Source organism: Vespa mandarinia, chromosome 2 (assembly GCF_050613455.1).
Source record: "Vespa mandarinia isolate Hongniang chromosome 2, ASM5061345v1, whole genome shotgun sequence".
Taxonomy (NCBI): Eukaryota; Metazoa; Arthropoda; class Insecta; order Hymenoptera; family Vespidae; genus Vespa; species Vespa mandarinia.
Window position 1 is genome coordinate 935001 of NC_140811.1, and position 27500 is coordinate 962500.

At 33.4% G+C, this 27500-nt stretch overlaps 1 protein-coding gene across 1 annotated transcript in view; it reads left to right on the top strand.

Annotated features, from left to right (window-relative positions):
- The window catches only part of LOC118451477 (neurotrimin), a 69309-nt gene extending 51144 nt beyond the window's left edge, over positions 1–18165 (top strand). Inside the window, exons 2-11 of the mRNA XM_035888087.2 lie at positions 13220–13429; positions 13816–14210; positions 14502–14655; positions 14796–15068; positions 15284–15393; positions 15715–15904; positions 15999–16025; positions 16106–16135; positions 16213–16322; positions 16420–18165. Coding sequence (XP_035743980.2) covers positions 13220–13429; positions 13816–14210; positions 14502–14655; positions 14796–15068; positions 15284–15393; positions 15715–15904; positions 15999–16025; positions 16106–16135; positions 16213–16295 — 1472 coding nt within the window. The 3' untranslated portion in view covers positions 16296–16322; positions 16420–18165. The remainder of the gene's footprint in view (positions 1–13219; positions 13430–13815; positions 14211–14501; positions 14656–14795; positions 15069–15283; positions 15394–15714; positions 15905–15998; positions 16026–16105; positions 16136–16212; positions 16323–16419) is intronic.
- Positions 18166–27500: the final 9335 nt, after the last annotated feature.

Below are 27500 nucleotides of genomic sequence, written 5' to 3' on the forward strand. Positions count from 1 at the left end.
CTTTTCTCACGTTGGAGGAATCGATAAACCTAGCTGGCGTGTTTACCTCGAGGAAGAAAACGATAAAGGTCAGTGTTAGCAAAAGGATCATAAATCGATCGTTAACACGATATTTCTTTCCTCGTCTCTAGCAACTACCGGTAGCTTCCTTCGATACTCCATATAAGCGACTAGACTGGACCGGTCGATTAATGGTTGGGTCCATGATCTAACCTAACAAAAGGAAGAAAAAGAGAAAGAAAAAGAGAAATAAAGAAAGAGAGAAAGAGAAAGAGAAAACGTTTTCTATCAAACGCATCTGGCATCTTTGATGAAATCTCGACGAAAGTGTTCTATTAAAATCGCTTTATCATTTTCATCATCGATTTATACGAAAAAAAAAAAGAAAAAAAAAAAATTAACAACGAATAAAATGAGATGATATTCTTCGTACGATTTCACCTCGTTTGCTTTTTAAAATTCGAAAGACTTGATAATATCGTGGGTACTACGTCGTTAAGTCTCATTAACGTCTAAACCGATTTAGAAATGAATAACTAACGGGTATAGAAATGAATAATATTGTCATTATGATTATCATTGGCATTTGATGTTTGATTGCATAATGTACACATATACATACGTACGTACACATACACGTATATGCATACACGCGTATAATATGTATATAAATACATAAATATATAGACAGATGTATGTACTTATATATGTATGAAAGTACGACATAAGAACTTACGTAAAAAAAAGCTTCGTAGAAATGTCCAACGAAATCACGTTGCAAAGGGTCAATGATTCTGTTTATGATCGGACATCGATCTATCGGAAGAACGAACGACATATCTTTCCGTTGTTCTTTCTTTTCTATACTCAAGTCTTCGACTTTCCAACGAGAGTTCTCGTTTCGCCATATACGAAACTCGACAAACTGGTCGATTGAGTTTACGTGATAGTCCTGGAGAAAAGAGTAATACCTATGGTAGCGATATACAAACCAATACTATCGATTATCTTAAAGGATTCTCTTTCTCAACGAGATACGTCTTAGACTTTCTCGAAGATTCATGAGAACATAATATATACATATATGTATATTATAGGTATATATATATATATGTATGTATTCGAAAAATCGTAGTGGCAAAAGTTGATGCAAAATGCAACTTGAATTATCTTTGAAATTATCTTTATTCCAAATGACTTTGCAAATTTCAAATCATTCGATTGTATAGCTTATTTATTTAAATATATAGATACATAAAAAAAAAAAAAAAAAAGAAATTTAATCTAAATTTATCGTTGATAAGCGTTATAGAGTCGATCGCACTGTCAACACCTATCTTCTATTTTTTATTTCTTTTTTTATTTGTATTTTTATTCATCTTTTTTTTTTTGTCTTATCTCCTATTCGCTTTTCACTGAACTCAGAAGCAAAACTCGACAGACCGGTCAATTAATGTGGTCCATGGTCGCAGCAAGATAGAGTGGATCGGATCGATCGATCGATCGATCGATCGATCGATCGGTTGGTCGGTCGACAGTGTCAAGGAACCGACTTCTCTGTTGCTTATCTAAACCAGTCACGACTCGGCTACTTCATTGAGAATTCACGGAAATTCACGATAACGACGACAACGACAACGACAACAACTGTCTGCCTTCTCGAGTGATTTACCGAAGATTCTTTGCAGCTAACTGGGTCAATCCACGACTAACCTTCTTATACTTCGTTGTTTCGTATTCTCCTGTTTACATTGAAAAATTTGTCCGTACAAATATCTTTTATTTTCGATTTGTCCTTAATGTCACAAATATATCCAATATGCATTTATTCTAATAGAATTTAATCGAAAGAGAATTTTTTAAAGAAATTTTATAAGTGGAATTAGAGGTTTGAATCGTAATAAAAATTTAGAGGAAAAAAAAAAAAACATTTCATCGATCGAGAATATTTTTTCTTTTCTTTTTTTTTGTTTTTGTTTTTGTTTTTTTTTTTTTATATAAACTGACCGATCTTCCCACGATCGTGCTAGGCTCGATCATTGCCGGAAGTACGAAGAAGAGAAGAACGACGTGAACTCGCGAACCGTCCGTTGTCCCGTTAATTGTCATGGTAATGCTGCCTGCCTCGTAATTAAGGATAGCCAAGTCGAAGAACTAGAATGACATCATTGAGTATCGTGCACGTGCCACGTCCTAGAGAGAAAGACAAATAGAAAAAGATAGAGAGAGACAGAGAGAGACAGAGAGAGAGAGAGAGAGAGAGAGAGAGAGAGAGAGAGAGAGAGAAAGAGAGAAATAGAAATAGAAGTCTTGAGAATAACGACTAGTACAAATAAGTACAGCAACTAAAGTCGTCTACAGGACAGCTTGTCTTTTTTTAGTCGTTAGAATGAGAGAGCTCGTTATTGGTTATTACCATGATCCAGAGCCGATACTTAATGCGTTAAATAAATGCAATATCTTTCCTATTTAGATTTTCTCTCTTACATTTTATTATCGTTGAAAATAATTTATTATTTTTCATCGCGAATTAGAGAAATCGACTGTATATATGTTCTAACGCGTTAAAATACATATTACTTGTCGTCACTTGTATAATATAAAAAAAAAAACAAAAAAAAAAAAAATCTCAACTCCGTACATGTGATCTAAATTTTTTCTTTTTCTTTTGGACGAGGTTTTTTTTTTTTTGTTTTTATTTTTTTGAACAATATTATATAATGTGAAAGTTACAGTATATGTATGTCTAATTATATTGAAATAATTATTCATTTGATCGATAGAATTATTATAGTGATTTTTTTTTAATAATAAATGTAAAAAGTTATTTAATTTATAATTATAATATAAGAAGGATGAAAATAATTTACTTCTTATATTAAAATTTAAGTGATTAAATATTTATACTACATAAATTAATAATTTAGAAGTATATATATATATTTATATATATTTAATATATATATATATATATATATATATATATATATATATATATATTAAAAATTGAATAAAATATTATTTAATGTAAATAAATTATTCTTATTTATTTACATTGTAATTAAAGATAAATTATTGTACTACTAATTGTACAATAAGTCAAGCTTATTTATATAGAAAAATAACATTTTAATATTTCCAACATAAATTATATTAATTAATTTTTCTAACGAAAAAGATAAAATAGAAAGATTGAAATACAAACTAATAAACACACACGTACAAATACGCAAATACAAACGTATACATTATGAGACATAAAAGTTATGAAGCATTAACGAGATGCTTTCATGTTATAATCGGATAAAACATAAATCGTAGTGTAAGAAGGTATATTATAAATATACATGTATATACATATATATATATATATATATATATATATACATACATATATATATACATACATATCTACACACATTTATACATGGTAAATCTCGTGAGAGGCGTCTCAAAGGGTTTTTTTTCCCATGGATAATAATGAAGATTATAATGCGAGAATGATTCGTATGGGTATGTGGGTGCTTACGTGGTCACATTCCTTTCGAATTTCGTTGATCATTTCGTAGAACGTGAAAGGGTAGGTAGTGTTGTCGAATACGAACGATCAATCGTATTCACCTTTTGAGTTTTCGATATTCATGATGATCGTCAATTCTTTTCGTCCTTCCAAATATTAATCCTAACTTTAATACAGTTGACTCAGGACTTCAAATGAATTTAATAAAGTTTCCACAATCTTTTATAATCTTTCATATCTTTTAAAGACGTTTAATGAAATTCGATTTATTTATACAGAGCAAACGAATAGTTAATATTTTATAATGCAATTTCTTTTTCGTGGCAACGAAAAAAGATATATATATATATATTTTTTTTTTTTTAATTTTTGTTTTCTTTTTTTGTTTTTTTTTTTTGTTTTTTTTTTTGAATATACGGATGATAAAATAGAAATTTCATTTAGTATAATTGTAGTATATAATTTTAGTATTGTTATACTAAATATATCAATATATTTGTAATAGTATCGTATCGCGTTAAAGATAATTTATACCGAAAGTAAGATAAAAGAAAAAAACAAAGACGAAGAGGAAGAAAAAAAAAAATTGCAATCGAACGAAGGCAGATACAAGTACGTATGTTAATATAGTATGAATATAAATATATGACAGACTTGAAAAGTTACATGGCATTTAAATAAAGTTAACCGGAGTAACGCGTGGATAAAGAGAGAAATTTGTCTTTCTCGAGACAGCTGTTCTCCCTGATTCGCAGAAAAATCGATTCCAAACAAGGTAAAGTATTAAATCCTGTTGGCGAAACGTGTGTAGGGTTAAACGTTTACGTGACATGCATGAAAGATCATTTCTTTGTTTCAAGTTCATTGTTCCCAGAAGGATTCGTGTTAAAAACTTTTCAAGAATTGACGAGTGTCTTTTAAAAAGGACCGCCGTATTAATATCTTTTAATGGCCTAATTGTAAGCGCAAACATTATAATAAAGAGGCGTCGAAAGAACGAGCTTGTTTCAATTAATCAAATTTTGTTTTTTTTTTTTCTTTCTTTAATTTTTTTTCTACCTTCGATTTCAACAAATATATTAGGCCATTTTTTAAACCATGTCCCATTTGTCTCATCCCATAGAAAATGAAGGCACCAATTTGCGCCTTACGATAAATGCTGCCTTATCCTTCGCACTTCATAGAGATTCACGATCGACGACATCCTTTGATCATCGATTATACGATTTATCGAAAGAACTTCGTAACATATACTCACATATGTATGTATGTTAATTTTGATTGGATCAGATACTTCTTCAGCCTTCTCTTCGAGTACTTTCACTTTTTTTCTTCCTTCTTCTTTTTTTTTTTTTTTTTTTTTTTTTGATTAACATTGACACACGAGCTCGTCATCGTCATAGTAATCGTCATCGTCGCACGTTTACACGAACTAAGATAAATTGTTGACATTCGCCTACTCACGTAAGATGAGTAGTATGCGGCCAACGAATAATTACACCACATCCTGCTTACGCGAGCACGTATAATAACAACGATAAGGTGCAAGAGCTCGGCATGATGAAGCTTGCCTAACTCAGAGATTACTAAATCAAATGTTTCTTTCTAAGTCACGTTCTAAAAAAATAGGAAGGAATACAATAATTCTCTTTTTTTCTTTTTATTTTCACTTTTTTTATCCTTCCTTTTTTTTCCCTTTTCTTTTTTTTTTTCTTTTTCCTTATTCACAGTTTTATGATCGAGAATTATCATCTTCTTACCAAATATGACTAGAACGAGAATGAACGGTTCGCGGGTGTAGTGACATCATCGTGAGTCACGTATTTAATACTTTTTTCTTTTAGTATAAATACATATATATATATATATATATATATATATATATTTACTAAACGTTACAACTATTTATTTATTCATTTATTCATTGATCACCGGATAGAGTAGAATACTCGATCGTCCTACAAAAAACGTTCGTTCTACATGTACCTATAAATTATTAATGAAAATAATATATAGAAATAGAAATAAACGTTTGTTGATCTTCGAGAGGATGATTATTTTGATATAATAACGAAGAATTAAAAATCACGATTGAAAATTTCGATAATGGAAAATGATAGGAAAAATGTGTGTTAGATTAGATCGCGAAAGAAATCGAATAAATGGTTGGATATGTATATCCAATGTGAAGAGATAATTTTTGAAGATGAAAATGTTAAAACTCGTATAGAGAATATTCGGAGTGTGTATTTTGCCGATGGCCGATGGCGTCGGTGTCTAAATCAGGCACCCCCTGGAGTTAATAAAAATCTTGTACATAGTACGCGAGAGAGACCCTCGAAAGGAACCCTGGGCCAATGGAGGTTCTTACACCCAAAGCAAAGGAGGCATCAGCACCAACGGCATCTGTGCTCCTACGTTATCTTCCCGTTTGGCTTCGAGCCAATTTCAATGTCGTGTCCCTTTTGCTATTTCTCTCTTTCTCTCTTTCTCTCTTTCTCTTTCTTTTTCTCTTTCCTTCAACGTTATATCCCTTGCAGACTGCTCGAGAGCAAGGTTATTTTCGAGTTAGCGAACTGCTCGCGCAATAACGGATTCGAATCGTTCATCCACGTCTGCTGCTAGACTACTAGCTAAACTAAAGAAGAGTAGTTGTGAATATTACGCAATAGAATTCGTCTATGTATACATGTATGTATATATATGTATATATGTATATATGTATGTACTTACGTTCTATCCTTCTTCGTAATGGAGACCAAACAGAGATGTTTGAATATGTGTATGTGTATCTCGGAATATACATTGAGAAAAGTATAATACAGGATGAAAGATTTCCGGTTCTAAAATATAATTTTCAACTATTCTATATAGATATAATATATAAGATGCTATTCAAGGGTATTCGTATATTAAACGATAAAGCTATCGATTTACTTTATCGATTTACTTTATCGGATATGTATCAATTTTAACACGTTGATTTCCCCCAAGAATAGTTATCAATATCTTGCTATTTTTAACATTTATTTAATGAACAAAGAATTTCGATTGATCTAATTGTCATGAATTCGATTCTGGTAACAAAAAAGATATTTCAAATCTGTCAATTTTATTTTCTTTTTTATTTCTTTTTTTTTTTTCCTAAAAAATTCGCCGGTAGTTCAAGTCTCATAAAGCCAAAGAAATCATTTATTTTATAATCGTAATCACGGTCAGTCGTTTATCTTATATTTCAATGATATTATATAATTATTAAAATAATAATGATAATAATAATAATAATAATAATAATAATAATAATAATAATAACAAAAAAATGGAGTAAGAAAAAGGCGAAAGAAAAGTCGAAGAAGTTTCAGAAGCAAAAAAAACCTCGTAAAAAAGTCGTATGAATCCGTCATTGAGATGATTTCTTCTCTTCCTCCTCCCTTCTCTCTCTCTCTCTCTCACACCGCCACACATACACTCTCTGTCTCATTCCCTCTTGACTTTCCTTCCTCTCAAGTTGGACATATCAAAGGGCGGCTCGCGCCGCTTAAATATCCTCTTTGTATCGGGCATCGGTCTTCTCTGCGATTCAGACCGCGCGCTGAGGGAAGAGCTGGAGGTGAAGGAGGTGAAGGAGGAGCGGCACGAAGCTGCGCTTTTTAGGTCTTCCACGTGTACACACGCATATACACACCCATACATATACCATACAGCATAAAACGCGATTCAATTCGGGCAATGGCACTCCCTAGTTTTATTATCCGTCTTCCGACACTTACACTTACCAATTGGTTATTTATATTTTACATTTTACATTCTAATTACATATTCATTATTAATTTTTGTTTACGCACGTATTTACACGTATTTTCATTCTCGATAAAATTAATTTTTAATCCGAATCCTCGTATAATATTTATAATGTATGTTCTAATTTTGCTAAGGTACGTAAAAGTGCGTATACATTTTATACGCTCTATTTCATTTTGTTAATTAATTTTTAATACGTATCCTTGTAATATTTATAAAATGTATATTGAATGGAAATTTAATAGTTCTAATTTTGTTAAAGGTTTGCATACGTATTCCCACATGCACCGTATTCTCTTTCGATAATTAATTTTTCACCTAAGCCTTCGTGATATTTATAAAAAAAAAAAAAAAAAAAAAAAAAAAGAAAAAAAAAAAAAAAAAAAAGAACAATTAGGTCGATGTAATCGTTGTAAATTTTTTTTTTTTTTTAAGTCCATAATAATCAAAACACTGTCAAAATATGATTAACTCCATACTATTAATTAGATCGTAAATTAATATTACACCGATGTTTAAATAAAAAAAGAAGAAAAATATTATAGAATTATAATAAAATATAATGATCGGTGTAATTTTGTTTTTGTAAAAAAAAAAAAAAAAAAAAAAAAAAGGAGAACAAGAAAAAAATTCAACGTTTTAAAAAGAAATTATATTACGAAGATAATTATTCAAATGATTTGAAATTTTTTAATCGTGCTCATTAACAAGGGAAAATGTTTAACGTTTATTAGAGGGAACACACGTACACGTACACATATACGCTTATTTTACTTACGATTGCACATTCGAAGAAAAGAAAAAAAGGAGGAGGAGGAAAATAAGAGTGCGTACCTCCTGGCAATAATAACCATTAAGGCGTGAGAGAATGCGATGGCTGACGTCACTCATTCAGCATTCCCGATCCATCGGAGAAGGCTGACGAGCTCAACCTTTCGAAGGCTTCTTCTAAATCCTTCTGAATCGAAATATTATGCATTATATTCATTCCACCTCTTAGAATTTTCATGCATCGAAAACAAAATAAGGAAGGAAAGAAAATACAAAGGATGGGCCTAAAAGTAACCTAATCGGTTAATCCCTTCCTCCAAAATATTTTTTTTAAATACAATTCGAAATATGAGAAAGTTTCTAAGCTTGTTTGCGGTTTCACGATTTGACGAAAAAGAAAAAAAAAATAAAAAAGAAAAGAAAGATGGAAAAGAAAAACAAACATTCTCGAAAAAGGAAGTGTACATGTGATTTTTGAAAATCATTTGAAACCTTTGGAAACCTTCCCGTTTCAATCAAACTTAAAACACGAAAAAATTTGTCAAGTATTATCGTTCGTCTCTCTAAGCGATTCGAAAATATTTGATCATGAAAAAACTTTAGAGAAATGAAAAATGCCCGTGAAATTTCGCGATTATTCCTCTAAGAGAAGATTACTTTTCTCACCATTGGAGATAGTGGGAGGCGGATTTTGAGAAAAAAAAAAAAAGAAAAAAAAAAAGAGAAGTTTCCCGGAACAAACAAAGACGAGAAAGTTTTATGACGCCAGGAAGGAGGGGAGACGCAGAAGGGGAGTGTGGGAGGAAGGGGAGAGGGTTATGGTGATACGATCGATAAGAAAGAATTCTCGGGAGCTTTCCTTTTCTTAGCTTTCGTCTTAATGTACATGTTCCTGCCTAATTATTTTCTCTTATGGAGAAATAAAACAAAAAAAAAAAAAAAACCCCCATGAAAAGAGAAGGGAAAAAGAGAAGAAGGGAAGAAAATAGAGAAAAGAAAGAAAATAGAAGTGAACAAATTGCAAATAAAAATTAAAATCGATCCTCCCGTCGTCTCTCCCGTCCGTAGAGGGATCTAAAGGAAGGCGAATAAAAAGAGAAAGAAAAGAAAGATAAAAAGGAAGAAGGAAGAAAAGAAAAGTGCCTTTCGTTTGATCAGCAAGCGAAAATGTTCTCTTAGAAAAAGAGATGGTTAAATTTAGATCAAAACGTTGATCGCCTTGCACCCAGAATCCCTTTCTCGATCGAGAGATTCAAGTCCCCTTTGGATAAATATTGTAAGGAGATCCTCCTTTCGCTACCATTTCTATCTGCTACTTCGAAATGAAGGATAAAGTTAGAGAGAGGGAGAGAGAGAGAGAGAGAGAGAGAGAGAGAGAGAGAAACGATGATCTTATTTTAATACGATCCGGTGTAAATAATACTTCATCGAAGGTCAAAAATATTTTACTTTATTATAGGTTGGTTTTATTGGCAAATGGAAGATTTGGAAAATACGCAAATATGTAATTCTCTCTCTCTCTCTCTCTCTCTCTCTCTCTCTCTCTCTCTCTCTCTCTCTCTCTCTCTCTCTAACAAGATTTCTTATATTATTGGTTACTCGACAAGTATAACGTATATATGCGAATCTGTGAATGTGTATATATATATATACATATGTGTGTATGTCTATGTATCATCAGGACTCGTGACGAATCGTGTAAAAATAAATTTGAACGTACATGCATCGTAATAGTTTTTGACTAATGATAAAGCTGTTCTGGTTAGCTAACGCGTACTCTAATCCCATTATGTCATTTCTATTATAAAAAGATTGACTTTGTTTTATCGGGAGCTTCATAGTTCAAGCGAGCAAACAAGTAAGTAAATAAACAAGTAAATTAATAAACAAGTAAGCGTATATGAGATAATATCTACGTTTAAAATTACCTATTTCTGGTTCTGAAAGGAACAGCGGAAAAGTTACAATTGTCTACACTCTGATATTTTCAAGGTACACAAAACATATGTATATACATGTATATGCATGCATACTTATAACATACGCAGTGCCATTAGAGAATTTACGAATCGTCCTGTGATTTATATGATACAAAGGCTGACCGTTTATAACTCACCAGATATATATACATATATATGTGTGTATGTATATATACATGTACTAAAATGATACATGCATATCTTGGACCTCTCTGCAAGAAAAAGTGAGATGACGCTTACTCGTAAATAATTTTTAAAAAAAGAAGAAAAAAGAAAAAACAAGGACACATTTATCCTTGATTTTATTAAAGCGATCTAAATATATTTAATTTTTAATTCTCTGATACAGATTAACTCATTAAAAATTTGAGATAATATCGTATCTCGGTCAGATAGATTTTTCTCGTGTATATATAATAATATAATCAGATTAAATTCGTCATATTTGAATAGAAACGTAAAATATCTACTGTCGTTTATTTTGCTTTATAAACTTTCCTATCACGTAGAAATTGTGAACGAGAACAAGGCAGTTTAATCATATATCCACGTTACTATGTAGCGCGCGAATCATGCGAAAATATGCATGCATATTTCGGTCTGTCTCTCTTTCTCCCACCCTCTCTGGATGAGTATAAGGATGACGTGTTCGTGGGATAGCCGAGCTGTTAGTAGCAAAGGCAGTTTTTCTTTTCCTTTTTCTTTTTTCTTCCCTTTCTTGTTCCTTTTTTTTTCTTTTTTTTTTCTTTTTTTTTCTTTTTTTTTTTTTTTTTCTTTTCGTCGATCGTCCTCTACAGTCTGTATTACAGTCTGTGACATCATCGGTATCGGGCCTAGCGTCGTGTGCCTAATGCAAAATAAAGTTTGCGGTTTTTGATCACGTCCGTTATGTCTCCTTTGCACGTTCGTCACGCGTACTTCGCGACTTCGTCTCTTTTTTCTGATCGAGAGAAAAGGGGGAAAAATAAAAACAACAAACAAACAGACAAAACAAAAAGAATACACTCAAACGCACACGTACGCACGCACAAACGAAATTGATGAGACACGTTTTTCATCCTTTCGCAATTGTCTCTCTTCGTACTCGTTCCATCATAAACGCCAACGATGGCGATTATTCGATCATATACGTGATCGCCTTATATACAGGAAATTGTTATCCCTTATCGTCGAGAAATAATTTATTATTCGGTAAGGTCTGATGAATTGAAAGAAAAAAAAAAAAAAAAAAAAAAAAAAGGAAAAGAAGAAATAACAACAGCAAAAAAAGATTTACGTGAAAGAAACGGAACAAGGTCGTCACGAATATCCTAATTTCGATGTGTCGAATGAATCGCACGAGAAACCACACCTTTATGTGATCAATTCGTTAAATTGGGAAAAAAGAAAAAATAGGTCATCCTAACTCTATCACTCTAAATATATTTCTCTTAGTCCTTTCGTTTGATCATTTTCTCGAACAAAAGGACATTGTGTTTAGACGAAATGTCTAAGTTTTTCGATAATACGTTCGACGAGATTAATGGTCGATCGAAGGAATTCTTACGATCGTACAATTCCCATCGTTCTCTTTGTTGTTTTTTTTTTTTTTTCTTTTACTTAAGACATAATCACATAAAAAGGAAACAAAAGACAAAAAAAAGAAAGAATAAGAATAGAGAAAAATGGACGTTCTTCCGGTAGATAACATGTATCCTGAGTGAAATAGTCTATAGACCGTTCAGGGTGAAAGTGGATTAATCTATGGGACACCATGGCGCCTTCCATGTGGATAAAAGCTGGGTCGTTGCTAAGGGACTTGTGGGGTTGCTAGCTAATTGGAAGCTGGCCTGTGTAGGTTGTATGTAGTGGTAGTAGAAGCTTGACCGACCATTAGCCCGGATTCATAGCCGGCTTCTGTATATTATTTTGATCAAATATTATCTCCGACTATTATTCTTCGAGTGTATATTATAAATGATCGTTTTTGATGAACGATTTGTAAAGTGATATGTTAAATAATTCAATGGTGTCGATGCGTTCTTTATATATTTCATATGTATACATGGGCAGTATTATTATCAGACAATTAATTTTTCCATCGAGATTACATGTATATATATATATATATATATATATGTTTCTAGACGATATTGTCATATATAGAGGGAACGTTTCAACATTTTTCATTTACCCCGATAGGTCAGGCGAGATTGCCTGGAGTATGCATAACTATGAATATTTCTATGCCTTGTGATAAGAGGTTTGAGGTAATGGTGTTAACGTGTGGCGACTTGATGTCGTGGATTGACAAATATATACATACATTAATGTATATGTGTATATATATATATATATACTTTACATATATGTATGTATATATACGTAAAACGAAAAGAGACTAGTGAACCGAGGGGGTTGGCAAGTAGTGCAACCCATTTTTTTCTCGAGGGTGTGGTTCGACCTGTGTATCTGAAAATCGTACAACATGGTAGTAGTCGTCGTCGTCGTCGTCGCCGCCGCCGCCGCCTTAATAGTAGCAGAGGTTAGTTAGAAACGGCGAACCTTAAAAAAAAAAAAAGAAAAAAAAGAAAAAAAAAGAAAAAAAAAACGAGGTTAAACCCGAGTATAGACACGAAACTGTTAAGAGGCGTGGAACCTCTTATTTCATATCTTCTTGGACATCTTTGATAGGATTTATTCATTTTTATTTGGCCAATTACGTTGTTCGTAACGTGTGGAAATAAATCGTTGATAGATGGATGAAAGAGGAAGGCAGCCATTGTCGAAGCAAGGATTGGCTATGGTACTCTCTCTCTCTCTCTCTCTCTCTCTCTCTCTCTCTTTTTCTTTCTTTCTCTTGCTCTTTCTAGTCGTCGTCGTGTATTATTAGAATCTCTGATGTGCTTATACACAGGCTGTCCTGAAATCAGGCTGGCATACGTGAACTAGAAATCTAATTTCAACTTCGTGCAGCCGGTTCGTGGTATTTGGTAAACGAATCGTTTCGTGCCTTCTGCGTAATCAAATCTGTGCCGAGAGCCGAGAACGGGTCATGATCGTTTATATATCGCATCTTTGAAAACTTGAAATTTTATTTAATATCAATGATTCTCTTCCCACGGATTTCTTATACAATAAGTTTATTTCTATTATTATGGATTTTTAGGCTGGTGTAAACCGTCATCGAAGAACTTTGAGGATCTCGATTACAACGATGACGCACAGGCCGAAGACAGCGAGGATTATTCTCAAAACGACGATGAAGGTGATTCTCCGGATACCATCGAGGAACCACCACAAATTAAATCGAATCCGGAGAGTAAACGCGTACGAAGTGGAACTACCGTTATGCTGCCTTGTCTGACATCGAATGCAGGTTCGTAAAAAAGGAAAAAAAAAAAAAAAAAAAAAACAGAAAAAGAATGGACGAAGAAAAAAAGGAAAAACAGAAAAAAAAAGATTCTTTTTCTTTTAACCAATTTATAAATCCTCGCAATTATCCAACTTACCTATTTTCCCCGATAAAAGAATAAACGAAGCTTTTTTTTTCTTTTTATTCCTTATTAATAATAACGTTATACTTATCAAAATCACATCTGATAAAAAAAATTCGTTAAAAATATCGTTGTAAAATAATTCAAATATAGAAGACGATATTTTATAATATAACACGTAATTTTATACGTTCGTTGTAATCGCATCCTTAATAATAACGATGATATACATGTATCGATGAATCATCGTCCCTTGAATCTTTTCCAGATTCTTTTGCGGTCGTATGGAAGAAGGACGACGAGTTTCTCTACAGCGACGATAACGCTTTAACACAGGATAAGAATAGAATCGTTAGAACACCGGATAACAGCTTGGTGATCTACAATACGACGGTTAACGACACATCTGACAATTATTCCTGCAGTATTCTAAGTGATAAACCTATTACGATCACGCACAGATTACTCGTCGACCCTTCTAACGATAGATCGCCATCGGTTACGACCGTATCGTCATTATCGACGACATCCACGTCATCTTCAGTACCAACAATACGCGTCACACCATCGAAGAAAGTAGAAGTCAAACAGGGTCAAAATGTTACCTTGGGTTGTCACACCAGAGTACAACCACCTCCAAAGGAATTGAAATGGTATCATCAGGTATTGTCGAATTAATTAATTACACAAATAATTTACCTTTCAATTAGTAAAAGACAAGGTCAAAAGTTGTTAAATTATTGAAAGCTAAAAGTTCTTAAATTATATTTCAAAATTAATTTACTCTTTTTCGATATATTTCTTCATTTTCCTTTTTATTTATTTTTTTTTTTTTATTTATTTATTTATTTATTTACTTATTTAATTATCAGATCAATTCGAAACTTACTTTTGGCCGATTCCCTGTGCTTACAGTCCTTCGTCATATCGATTAATGTATCGTGTTCGTTTTAGGAAAAAAAGTTACACAATGACAAACATATAATAATTCATGGTGATTACATTACCATATACAAAGTTGGAAGACACGATGTTGGTTTATATCAATGTTTAGCAGACAATGGAATGAACAATCCACCGCATTCTGGCATTAATCTCACTGTTAATTGTTAGTACAATAGAATCTTATTTTCCTTTCCTTTTTCTTTTTTTTTTTCTTTTTTTTTTTTTTCAACGTTTTGATAATATTCAATAAAACATTTCTGTTTTTTTTTCTCTCTCTCTCACTCTTTCTCTCTTTGAACATAGATGCACCGGAGATCGAGGTGGAACGTGAAATTGTACACACAGGAGCCGGCGTTGAGTCAGAGATCACGTGTATCGTTCACGCTCACCCACCCGCGAACGTGACTTGGTATAAAAATCAGAAAGAACTACCTAAGAGAGGAAGGATCTCGCGAAAGGAAAATAAATTAAGACACACTCTTAGGATTATGCATACGTCCGAACAGGACCTAGGAGAGTACACCTGTCAAGCTAAAAACGAGTTGGGCCAAGATAGCAGAACCATCTCTCTTACTGGTAAATTTTATATGTATTTTTTCTATTTTCTTTTTTCTCTTTTTTTCTTTTTTTTTTTCTTTTTTTTTTTTTTTTTCGTCGACGGAAAAAACGAAGGATAATATATACTTTTCTACTAAGATTATAAGAGATATTAAGAGTGAAGATTAATCTTTTTTTTTTCTTTTTCTTTTTTTTCTTTTCTTTACTATTTTTTTTTTCTTTTTTTTTTTCAGGAGCTCCATCGCAAGCAACCATCTACGGGGCTCAGTTATTGAAAGACGAGAACGACAGTTTTATTTTAAAATGGCATCTCGAAAGTTACTCTCCGATTACGCAGTACATAGTATGTTGATAAATGTATTTAACAAGTGTTACATACGAGGTGAGGCCAAAAGATTCCTAAGCGACTTTTAAAAATCGCATACTCTTTTTTACATGCAAATCTTTTTTTCTCAAATTGTCCGCAGCGCAGCCTTATTTAATTTCATAATTTAATTTGTTTTTTAGCTTGTAAAATTAATCTAAAAAGTTTTGCGAAAGATTAATTGATTAGTAAAATCGCATGGATAATTTTGGCTCATCATGTATAATAATATCCGAAAGAAAGATATATATATATATATATATATATATAATAACTGTGTTTGGTACGATGTGTTTAAAGCTTAAATATCGTCGCAAAGGAGACAAAGAATGGCAAGAAATCGAACCTCGTGTAATAGATGGCAAAGGAAATCAATATATCGTGGAACATACTCTCAATGGCCTTGATGATGGATCTTACGAAGCTATCCTCGTAGCTAGGAATTCCTTTGGATGGTCACAACCATCTGCTCCTCACACGTTCATGAGGGGTAAAAAATATTTTTATATAATAATATTCTCAGTTATTGTATAATTTAAAATGACGACACGTCTAATGTAAATTTATCATTCTCCTTTTTATAGATCACAATTCTAATGAATCAGAAGACGGTACGTAAAGTCTTATTTAATATTAAACGTAATTATTGTTTAATTGAAAATATTAAAGTAAAATATTATTCATTTTATAGATAATAATAATTCTGAAGAGGCAGCAAGTGGTAAGTAAAAATTTTATCAACGTAACGTAATATAATGTTCGGTTATTTTTCATTAATTATTTTATTATTTTATACAGTCAAAGGATCGGCAGTTTCGATCCGACCATTTTGGGCCATCCCAACGTCACTCCTAGTCGTTTGTGCCTTCAGAAATCTGTAATTTACGAAAACTGTTTAAACTACGTAGGTAAGTATTTTCAAAGATCAACGACAACGTTCTGTAAAAAGAAAAAGAAAAAAAAAGAAGAATAAAAAGAATTAATTTTGATCATTTTATTTTCTAGATAATTTACTGCAGCCAAAGCATACACCAGCAGACGTCGTGGTGCGATTAATAATGTAAGGACACCTGGGAGAAGCTTTATTATTCAAATACGCTTCATAAGACATCCGTTGTCTTTGCCCGAATTATCAACAGAAAAAGGACAGTATTTGCATTGATTTAGATAAAATGAGATATGATCAGGAAAAAAAGTATTCCTACGAGTTATTTGTTTCTAGACTGTTAAATAAATTATTATTACATAAAAAGAAAAAAAAAAATGGCAACGGACACTTAACAATTCTCCTAGGTGTATCGTTAACGATGAAAAAGCATTTTTATTTTACTCCGTTAAATCACGAGTAAATATTAAAAGGGGGGGGGGATGATTCTATACTTTAAAATATATTTATATATCTATATCTATATCTATATCTATATATATATATATATATATATGTACGTGTATATATATATACATATGTATAGATATTATATAATAAACATAGTATTCACTGTACATGTGTAAGCCCAGAGATACACAATCATTATTATAATTTATTTTTGTATGCTTAAGATTATCGGATCAGTGTTTAATAGCGTTGCTGCTTCGTGCCATGCGTACAGGTATATCCTGTTTTGTAAACCTGTAAAGAGGAAGCGGCACAAATTAATTACGTTGCCTATGGCAAACGAGTAGAATGGGCATGTACCTAATATATCATAGTAACAAAAATGTACTTTATTACCGGTTATCATTCTGATTCTTGTAAGTGGTTAACGATAAGACGGATTATAAACTTTCAAAATGCAAAACTATAATAATTGCCATAACTCCCAAAAGTTGGCAATTATTATTATTAATATTATTATTATTATTAATTATTATTATTAATATTATTAATATTATTAATATTATTAATATTATTATCATTATTATTATCATCATTATATAATTGCTCACGATTAAAGAAAGTTTATTATTTTCGCTGTCATCTTAAATGTGTATATTGCATTGTGTGAGTTAATATGTATGTTTGCGAAGGATGAAAGAATGTTGTTGTGCTGTAATGTTTTCCATATTAGGCTGCTAGTAGCGATATATAAATTTAGTAATCACTTTCTGATTAGAACGATTTAAACGAAATAAATCTCGTGCAAAAAATATTCTTTAAATGTTAGCGCACACGCGCACGCATACACACATGCGCGCACACACACATACACACACATACACGTGCACTTTCACAAACAACTTTTATCTATTTTAAATTTCGTCTCGTATACTTATATATATATATATATGTTCACTATGCGATACAACAATTCATTGCTTATAGTTGGCCGTAATTAAACGTTATCAGACATTTCATGAAATTAAAGTCAATATTATTTTCCAAAGAATAAACTTCTCTTCGTCTAATTAAATGAAATAATACGAAATAATAAAATGTACAATGATAAATTATTAAAATATTTGAAATAATGAAATTGAAATAATTATGGCTACACTTATAAGTAAAATATATAGTTTCGCACGGTACTTATTTTATTACGTCGAACGTAGCACGTTATTTAAAAAAAAAAAAAAAAAAAAAAAAAGAAAAAAAAAATATGTATTATTAGTTTCTTCAACTGGAAAAAAAAAAGAAAGAAAAAACAGAAAAAACAAAGAGTTCAGCTAATAATTCTATTTAATTTCTCCTACATACAAACACATCATGTAATATATTGAAATTTCTGTACATATTTAATGTGGTGCTACTTATAGTTTCCGTGATTTCGCAATACCATCGAATAACAATGAGAGGATAACACAGTTGTTATATTTTACGAATGGTCTAACGTTAATACGAATAAGAGAAGGATAAATTTATATTTTTTGAAGTAAATAACATGCAAATCATAGTCTTATCTTCACTCCACTACAGCTTGTATCGTTGCCTTATTCGATGTAATTTGTACAATCAATAACATACATTAATCAATAGAATAATATAAAGTAAAATAAATAAATAAATAAATAAATAAATGAATAAATAAATAAATAAATAAAAGAAGCCGCAAATAAACATATTACGCAGTAGAAATGATATCTCGATGATTTAATTATAATTATTCGCATATCACAAATCCCGATAATAATCCTTGGATGTTGGAAACAACTTGAAACAAGAAAACAAAAAAAGAAAAAAAAAGAAAAAAAAAAGAAAAAAAAAGAAAGAAATGAGAAAGAAAAATAAAATGTTTACAAAATACATATGTCTTTGTTTGTCATATCCGTTTGAAGCCATGCAAAGCGTCATTAAATAATTAGATAACGAAATAATTCATGTACACTTTCGTAAGTTAATTAAATATTAAAAGGAATGAGTAAAACGTAATATTAATATATTATAATGTTAAAAGAAATTTGTGCGTAATATACATTGAAAATATAAATCTAATGAATTTCTTTCACGTGTTATATCTATATGTATGTACATACGATATCATTAATAAACATAACCGCACGACTTAGACGTTGATCGACGATAGTAGTAAACAGTTTCATGACCTCGGGCTACGTCTTCGAACGTAAACGTGTGCCAGTTTATCACGATACTTCGACGCGTTAACATCTTCGCTGTGATTAGCATCGCTCGTAAGTTCGAGCTATTACATTTACATAAGGCAGTGCATCTTATTAATATATAAACGAGTGTAATTAATAACTTGGAACGTGTTATCTGTACCCATTAAAAGAAAAATCATCGTGCGACTAACTTTTTGAATAGATTTTGATAATTTTATTATGCATTAAATCATACCTATTTAGAATTAAACGTTCAATTTTTCTTTCATTCAATACATATTACGTTTTACTATTATATATACATTCGTTTTTATTAATAAATAATATTCAATCGATAATATTCGATATAAATATAATTTATAAATTGAAAAATGAATTTTCATTTCTTTTCTTTTATTTTATTTTCATTTTTCTTTCAATCTATTTTATGATTTAGATTCTTACAATAATTATAATTAATGAAGAATCTTCTATTCTTCACATTTCGCAAGATATTTTTCAAGATATTTTCTTTCTAATTATGTGTTACAAAAATATTTAAGAACATTTTATATTGATAATTATACATAGATAGATAAATAGATTAGATACAGTAGCACGATAAAATAATCCTTTTATTATTCTTATCAATTCTCATTCATCGATTTTCAATTTAAATATTATTGTACTCTATTTTATGTCTTATTTATTTCATCGCAATTAATGAATCGAGCTAGCGACTGCTTAAATATATTTTGGCTATTTTCTACAGATTTGATCAGAGACAAAATATATTAAATTTGTAAAAATTAACAAACATTTGTCAATTAATCTATCTTTAGAGAAGTATCATCTGACACATGCTTTTTCCTTACTTTTGTCAAATGTTTTACTATTTTTACTATATATGTAAAAACTTTTGTTACGCACCAACAATTCGATCGTAAGTTACACGCGAGAGAAGTGTAACTCCATACAAGTTTATAATACACCGACACAATAAGCGATAATGCTTTCCTATTGCGCTTGTAGTTCATATTTTGTCCGTATCTGTCATTGAATTCACATATGCTATGAGTGATATTTTCTTTTTCGAGATACCACCGTCGATATTGGAGATCACTTCAATACCTACGGCGATTGATTCAACAACTTTATCTACATGTGAAAATAGAAATGATTTGTTAAATAATTGACGGAACGAATAGATGTCACTAAGAGTTCATCTTATTTCGATTTTTCGATCTGTAAATTTTAACGAAACATTTTTTCTTTTCTTTTTTGTTTTTTTTTCTCTCTTTTTTTTCTCTTTTTTTCTCTTTTTTTTTCAAAAATAATTCGAAAGCTCTCGACGCATATCCATCAAATATAGGAGGATCAGTTCTTTGACAGTTAACAGATCGCAATAATTTCATGATCATCGTGTAACAGTTCTATCGAGAGTCAATCGATATTGAGACAATCGACGAGAGGTAGAACGGAAACGAGATTTCATCGAAATCTCGTATCGCTCAAATATTGTCCGAGTTGATTTACAAACGTTAACTCGTCTCCAAGTCGGTTACGTGTAATCTAAATTTACCGTCGAGTTTAGGTACGCCGCAATTTCCGTTCCTCAAAAAGAAGAAGAAAAAAAAAACAACAAAAAAGAACGGTAACGTCGAACTAGTTAAACGTCGATGAGAAACAGATAGACAGACAGAGAGAGAGAGAGAGAGAGAGAGAGAGAGAGAGAGAGAGAGAGAGAGAGAGAGAGAGAGAGAGAGAGAGAGAGAGAGAGATGAGCGTCTTTTTGGCATCACGAAGTAAGGACAATATCTCGATATCTTCCGCATCGTTAAAAAATTCACGATCATTATATTTTCATCACTTTTATCGATCACTTACGTTAGAAATATAATTGGCATTATAATTCGTTAACGCTTAACATACGGCTCTTTGTCAAATCGAAGAAAGAATATATCGAATTGACGTGAAAGAAGAAAAAGAAGAAGGAAGACGATGAATATAAAGTTCGTAAGATTTCGATGTTCTTCGGGTTTCCCGCTAGGGCCGATTAGCAGGGTCACGTGACTCGAGTTAGCCCAGGAGCCTCTTCGTAATAGTGCTTCGGGTAGCCGACTTGGGCTCGGTGGCGCGCGACGCCGTGCAAAAACGCGTGCACCGAACCGCACGGGCGTTTGCGCTTTCACATACACACATAGAGATCAAAATGTACATATATATATATATATATGTATTTACGTACACACATATCGAAATGTATACGAAGGAAACGTGGTGGCGAGGGGGAGGGGGAAAAAAGAAAAAGATGACGCCGAGGCAAAAGAAGAAGAAGAAGAAGAAGAAGACGAAGAAGATGGAAGAAGAGAGGTGAAAGAGAAGGAGAGGAGGTCGTGCATATAACGCAAAGTACGTACATACGTACATATATACGGATATATATATGTATATATATATATATATATACACGTATATACAACAGTCATATATCCTGCCATACGAAGAAGTAAAGAGAGAAAGAGTGAGAAAGATGGAGATAAAGACATAGAACGAAAGAGATGCTGTCGTCTCTCTTTTCTCGCATCCGCCAGCGTCCTCCTCTCGTACGACCTAAACGAGATGACTTGGCCGCGTGAGAGGACAGACTCGAGGGACGAGGAGGAAGGGTCTCGAGCCAAGAAGACGAGGATGCTGGCGATGGTGGCGGTGGCGGTGGTGGCGGCAGCAGCAACGGCAGCGACAGCGGCGGACGGGGGGGAGTGGGAGGGAGGGAGGGGGGGTTGGTTGAGAAGGAAGAAGACGACCCTCCGGCCGTCGCACCGCACAAAGAGATCCGCGCTCTCTGCCATCTCTGAAGCTCGATCCATACGCGACCAGCATCGTTTCTCTCTCTCTCTCTCTCTCTCTCTCTCCCTATCTCTTTTTCTCTAAGTATCTATCTATCTCTTCCTCTGGCACTCTTTTTTCTACTCTCTCTTTCTCTCTCTCTCTCTCTCTCTCTCTCTCTCTCTCTCACGCTCCCCTGGTTCGAAATTGTGCTTGCCATAGTGGCTACAATGGAATAAGGAAATCTTGTAAACTTTCGTTCGAAATAAACAAAACTGATCTTTTAACTAGATGTCAATATTATCTACAGAGAGGGAGAGAGAGAGAGAGAGAGAGAGAGAGAGAAAGGGGATAGGAGGGAGTATACATAAGACAAAGTCATTTAATAATTTCAATATTCGATGTAAAGGAAAAAATAATAAAGACTAGAATATAGGTGACGACCCCAATGACATTTGATATTTATCGGACGAGAAAGAGAAATAATAAATTCGATCGTTGCGTAAATATTAATATGCGTTAGATTTAGAGAAATGATGGATATTTTATTTTTCGATAGATATATGTATATCTCGCGATCGATCGGATCGATTTGGCGTCTATCGATCTATCTGTTATCCTGCTTCATAGGAACGATATTTTTCTATTTTGTTTTTCTTTTTTTTTTTTTTTTTTTTTTTTTTCTTCGAACGAAAACCTACATCGTCGTTTCCGTCGATGATCATTAAGATCGTTTAGAAATTAGATCGAATTGATCGAGGATCAAACGCTAATTCGATTTTATGTTACGCGAATGAGATATATGCCTGAGAGAATCGAGAAAGGAAAAGAAAAAAGAAAATAAATGAGATGCATAAGGTCGTAAAAGGTTGCGAATATTTGACGATTTTAAATGAATTTTCTCTCGTTACGTTTGTACTCTTAGGATATCTTTGGTTAGAGGAAACAAAAAAAAAAAAAAAAAAAAGAAAAGAAAAAAAGAAAAAAAAAAGAAAAATCATGGATTTCGATCGCGTCCTCAACGAAATTCTTCGGGCGTATAAACGAAAAGAAAGATCGCGTTCGCGGAACGTCTCGCGTCTACTCCGAAGGGAGAGATAAAGATCGTATATATGGTATATGTATGTATATATATATATATATATATATATATATATATATCATACGTTTGTACGTATGTACGTGCGTCTGCTGGTACTTTTAGCAATCGGAATGCACACCTACGTATAAAGTGTATATAGACATTGCTGGATGGAGAAACGTCTCTTTTATAAAATTCATTAGCAAGATACGAAACGTAACGAGTGAGAATGAGACCCGAATAAAACTGAGTGAGAGAGAGAGAGAGAGAGAGAAAGAACGAACGAACGAAGGATACATCGTGCTTCGTCCATTATATCGTCCTATCGATCCCTCGGCATCCTTCGTTCCAGTCGTGCGAGTTTCAACGAGCGAAGCCCCGGACCTATCGTCCCACAACGGGCCATTTTTGTCGGTTTCCCTCTCGTATCTCTCTTTCTCTCTATCTATCTATCTCTCTATCTCCCTCTCTCTCTCTCTGTCTCTCTCTCTTTTCCCCCCTGTCCGTCTGTCTTTCTCTCTCCATCTTTCTCTCTCGCTCTCTTCTCGCACGCGCCTTTGCCATCTATTTTCGGCTATGTCGAGAAGGAACGAAATGGTGTTGTGCCGTTGCACGTTGAGGGATGCCAAGGATAATACCGAATTTTCTTCTTTGGAGATAGATTTTTCTTCTCTTTTCTTTACTTCCCTCTTTTTTTCTCTCATTTCCTTCCCTCTTTTTCATATACGCGTACATATTCTAAAGCATATATATCCTAATACTCTGGTCTAAACTAAAAATAAATTTTCAATTAACAAGAAGGATTCTTCTCCGATGAAGATATTTTTTTCCTCTCTCTCTCTCTCTCTCTTTCCCCTCCCCCTCTCTGTCATCCTTAATTTAAACTAACCGAAAGCGTATAAAGTACGTAGAGTATCGATTATATCGACAATTAATGGATATAAGATATGGACGCATACGTATATGCCGATTATGCATATATATATATATATATATATATGTATGTATGTATGTATGTTCATATGTATATATGATTTATAGAAGTAACGATTAAATAATAAACTTAATTGATAAAGCTGATTATTTCACAACGATCGTTTACTGCTCGATTATTTCTATTAACAATAATAATAATAATAATAATAATAATAATAATAACAACAACAACAACAATAACAGCAACAAAGTTTCAACTGAGAAGGATAGATAGATCAATAGACAAAGAAAGAGAGAGAGAGGGAGAGAGAAAATTGTTGAACGATTAAACGCTCGCGTGTCCTTTACTCGCGTCGCAGGTGTTCCCTCTCGAGAGTCCGCGGCGACAAAAGGGATCCGCGTACGAGAAGACCAAGAAGAAGAAGAAGAAGAAGAGAGAGAGAGAGAGAGAGAGACTGAGAGAGAGAGAGAAAAGGAGAAGGTAGGTAAGGAAAGGAAAGGAAAGGAGAGAAGAGGAGAGGAGAGGAGAACGTTCGTTAGGCTTTCACGAGTCAAGCTAAGAGATAGCCACGGGCACTGGCTACGATTCTCCAACGCGTATCGCCACGTCCGAAGACGAAGAGAGGACGCGAACCTTTTCTCTCCCACCCTCTCCGTTCCTCTCCCCCACTCTATCTCTCTCACTCGTTCTGACTCTCTTTTACCTCATTCGAGCCGCCAACCCGTCCTTTTCCTTTCTCTCTCTCTCTCTCTCTATCTCTCTATCTCTTTCTCTCCATCTCTCTTTATATCTCCCTTTCTTTTCCCCTTCGCACGCCATGGACCGCGAGCTACGCGACCGAACGAACGACTCTTCTCTTTCTCTGGATGGGAAACGAAGCAACGATGAGGCTTCCGAGTCGGCGCAACGAAGACGACGACGACGACGACGACAACGACGAAAGAAGAAGTAGAAATAGAAGAAGAAGAAGAAGATGAAGAAGAAGAAAGAGGTGGAGGAGGTGGTGGTTAGCATTGGTGGAGGAGGATGGCAAAGTGCGAAGAGTCGTACGCATCTCCTTGCCTTCTCGAGATTAATGAGTTTCGAAGAAACGACTCGATTTACGAGATTAAAAATTCATCTTCCATTTCTCCTTCCTTCTACCTTTTCTTTTGCTTTTTTTCTTTTTCTTTTCTCTTCTTCTTTTCTCTCCCCTTTTCTTTCCTTCTTGCTTTTTTTTCTTTATTTTTTCTATTAATTATCATCATACTCGTCATCGTTATTATAATTATTGTCATTATCATCATCATCATCATCATCATCATCATCATCATCATCATCATCGTCATCATCGTCATTGTCATAATCCTTTAGATAATTTTCAATAAGAGATACTCCCTGAATTTTCGTTCGTGACGATTAAATGTAACATTAATTTAATATAATTTTCGAGGACTAACACAGCGCGAACGAGTTGCACGATGAGTTATAAAGCGAATAAATATTTTCTAAAGTATAATTATTCAACGATATTCAAGGTAACATTAATATTACGAAGACACCCGTTAGGTGCGGTGCTCGGGTCACGCAGCTTGCAGCGGCCTGTTCAGAGGCCAATTAACGTAGTTACAGGGAGCAGAGTTCGAGTACGGCGGTGGTTTTATTACGATTATGACAGGAAAGTAACGAGGTAAACGTATCAACCTTATCGTAGTTATCCCCCGCTCGTAGAAATAATATGGTTAGCCGCTTCGAAAATAAACGCTCTTTGAGTTCATCTTGTTTTTCTCGACACGAAAGGAGGGGAAATTGAAGAGAATTTCAATTGGCGAAAAGCGGAAGGATATTCTTACCCGTTTAAAACGATCCAAACGAATAATTATTTCAATTTATTCAATTATTTATATGTGAGATTCGTCTCACGTTTCTTTCTTTCATCTTTTTTCTTTTCTTTTCTTTCTCCCTTTTTTCTTGTCTTATCTCTTTTCTTTTGCTTTTTTTTTTTTCAATTGCCTTCCTTATTCCTCCTAGGACGTATAAGGGATTCGTCGTATTTAAATCAATGTCAAAAATCGCCATTTTTGTAAAAAAGAAAGCATCGATCGTGTTATAACGATCAGGATAGATTTTCAAAATGTTTATTTTATATAAAAGCTGATCCTTTTCGGCGACAATTTCACACGATCGATCATTTCAATCTGAGAGATTTGATTTTAAGTTTTCACATATCTCGTTTTCGCAAAAGATTTCCTTTCGTTTCTTTCTTTTCTTTTTTCTTTTTTTTTTTTTACGATCGTACTTGGATCGATAGGTTTTTGTGCGGCAAGGAGTATAGTACGTCGTTATATACGTTACGACGATATATATACATATATATATATATATATATATACGTATATATATATATTTTTTTTTTTGCAACGAGCACGCGCCACGTTTACGGCTCGTCGCCGACGTCGAGCGCGTGAAAAAGCGCGGGAAAAAAGATTTGTTTTTTTTTCTTTCTTCCTTTCTTTCTTTCTTTTTTTCAGATCTTTCGCGCCTCTCTCTGTTACGTTCAGTTTCGTTTTTAAAGGTGAATGGGAAGAGGGGGAGGAATATGGGATGTAAAAGAATCTCTTAGATAACGTCGAACAATCCGGTTAAGACGAGTTCTCAACTATTTTATCGAACATAATCTTTTTTTTTTTTTTTTTTTTCAAATTATTTTCAACGCGATAGGTATGACGTAATCATTGATCGAAATCAAAGAAGGATAAAAAAAAAAATAAAAGGAGGAGAAGGAGGAGGAAGAGAAGGAAGGCATCGAGAAATCGATCGGAAAAATGAAAGATCGACGAGGGGCGGCTCGTAACTCTCTTCGATCATCATCGGATACGATCGTGCCTTGCAATTTGTAAGTGCAAAAGCGAAAGAGAGAGAGAGAGAGAGAGAGAGAGAGAGAGAGAAAGAGAGAGTAGTATGACGAGCGATCAGTGTTTCTCTCTGATCGTTGCTTTGCTCTAACGAGAAGAAAGGTCGAGGCGAAAGCGAGGATTCAACCAACGTCGTAACTTTTAATGTATGCTCTCTTCGGAGAGGAGTTCTCTCTCTCTCTCTGTCTCTCTCTCGTACGAATCAAACGGGTTCGACCTTCGTTTATGTACGAATCCATACTCTAAAGTCAAAAATTTATCCCGTAGGATCAATCTTTTTTATTTTTCTTCTCTCTCTCTCTGTCTCTCTCTCTCTCTCTCTCTCGCTCTCGCTCTCGCTCTCGCTCTCGCTCTCTCTTCTTTTCATTTTGTTTTCTTCTTCTTTGTTTTTGTTTTTGCTCTTTTTTCTTATTTTATTTTTTTTTCTCTGGTCGAACAAACGACTCGCTTCCGGGTTAATTTTCCTGATTAACTAATCGGCAAAATTACGGGTTATCGTTCGCCGTCGTACGTAATAATCAAAGCGTTGGGGCCAGGTTCTAGCTCGCTTAATATCCGTGCTTTGTGTCGGGTAGTATCGAGCGTTGGTCGTTAGTTAACCGCGCCAATTAACGTTGACCTAATTATTCACGCGTCGACGAGGGGAAACACGAAAAACTTTCGAAAGTAGTATCTCTCGAAAAATGTTAACAAATGTATAGACTAATCGAGAGAGAGAGAGAGAGAGAGAGAGAGCGAGGTTTATTATAAATATAACCGTTCTCATTCGAAGCAGCATTTTTCATTCGGCAATCGACATTCTCCGTAA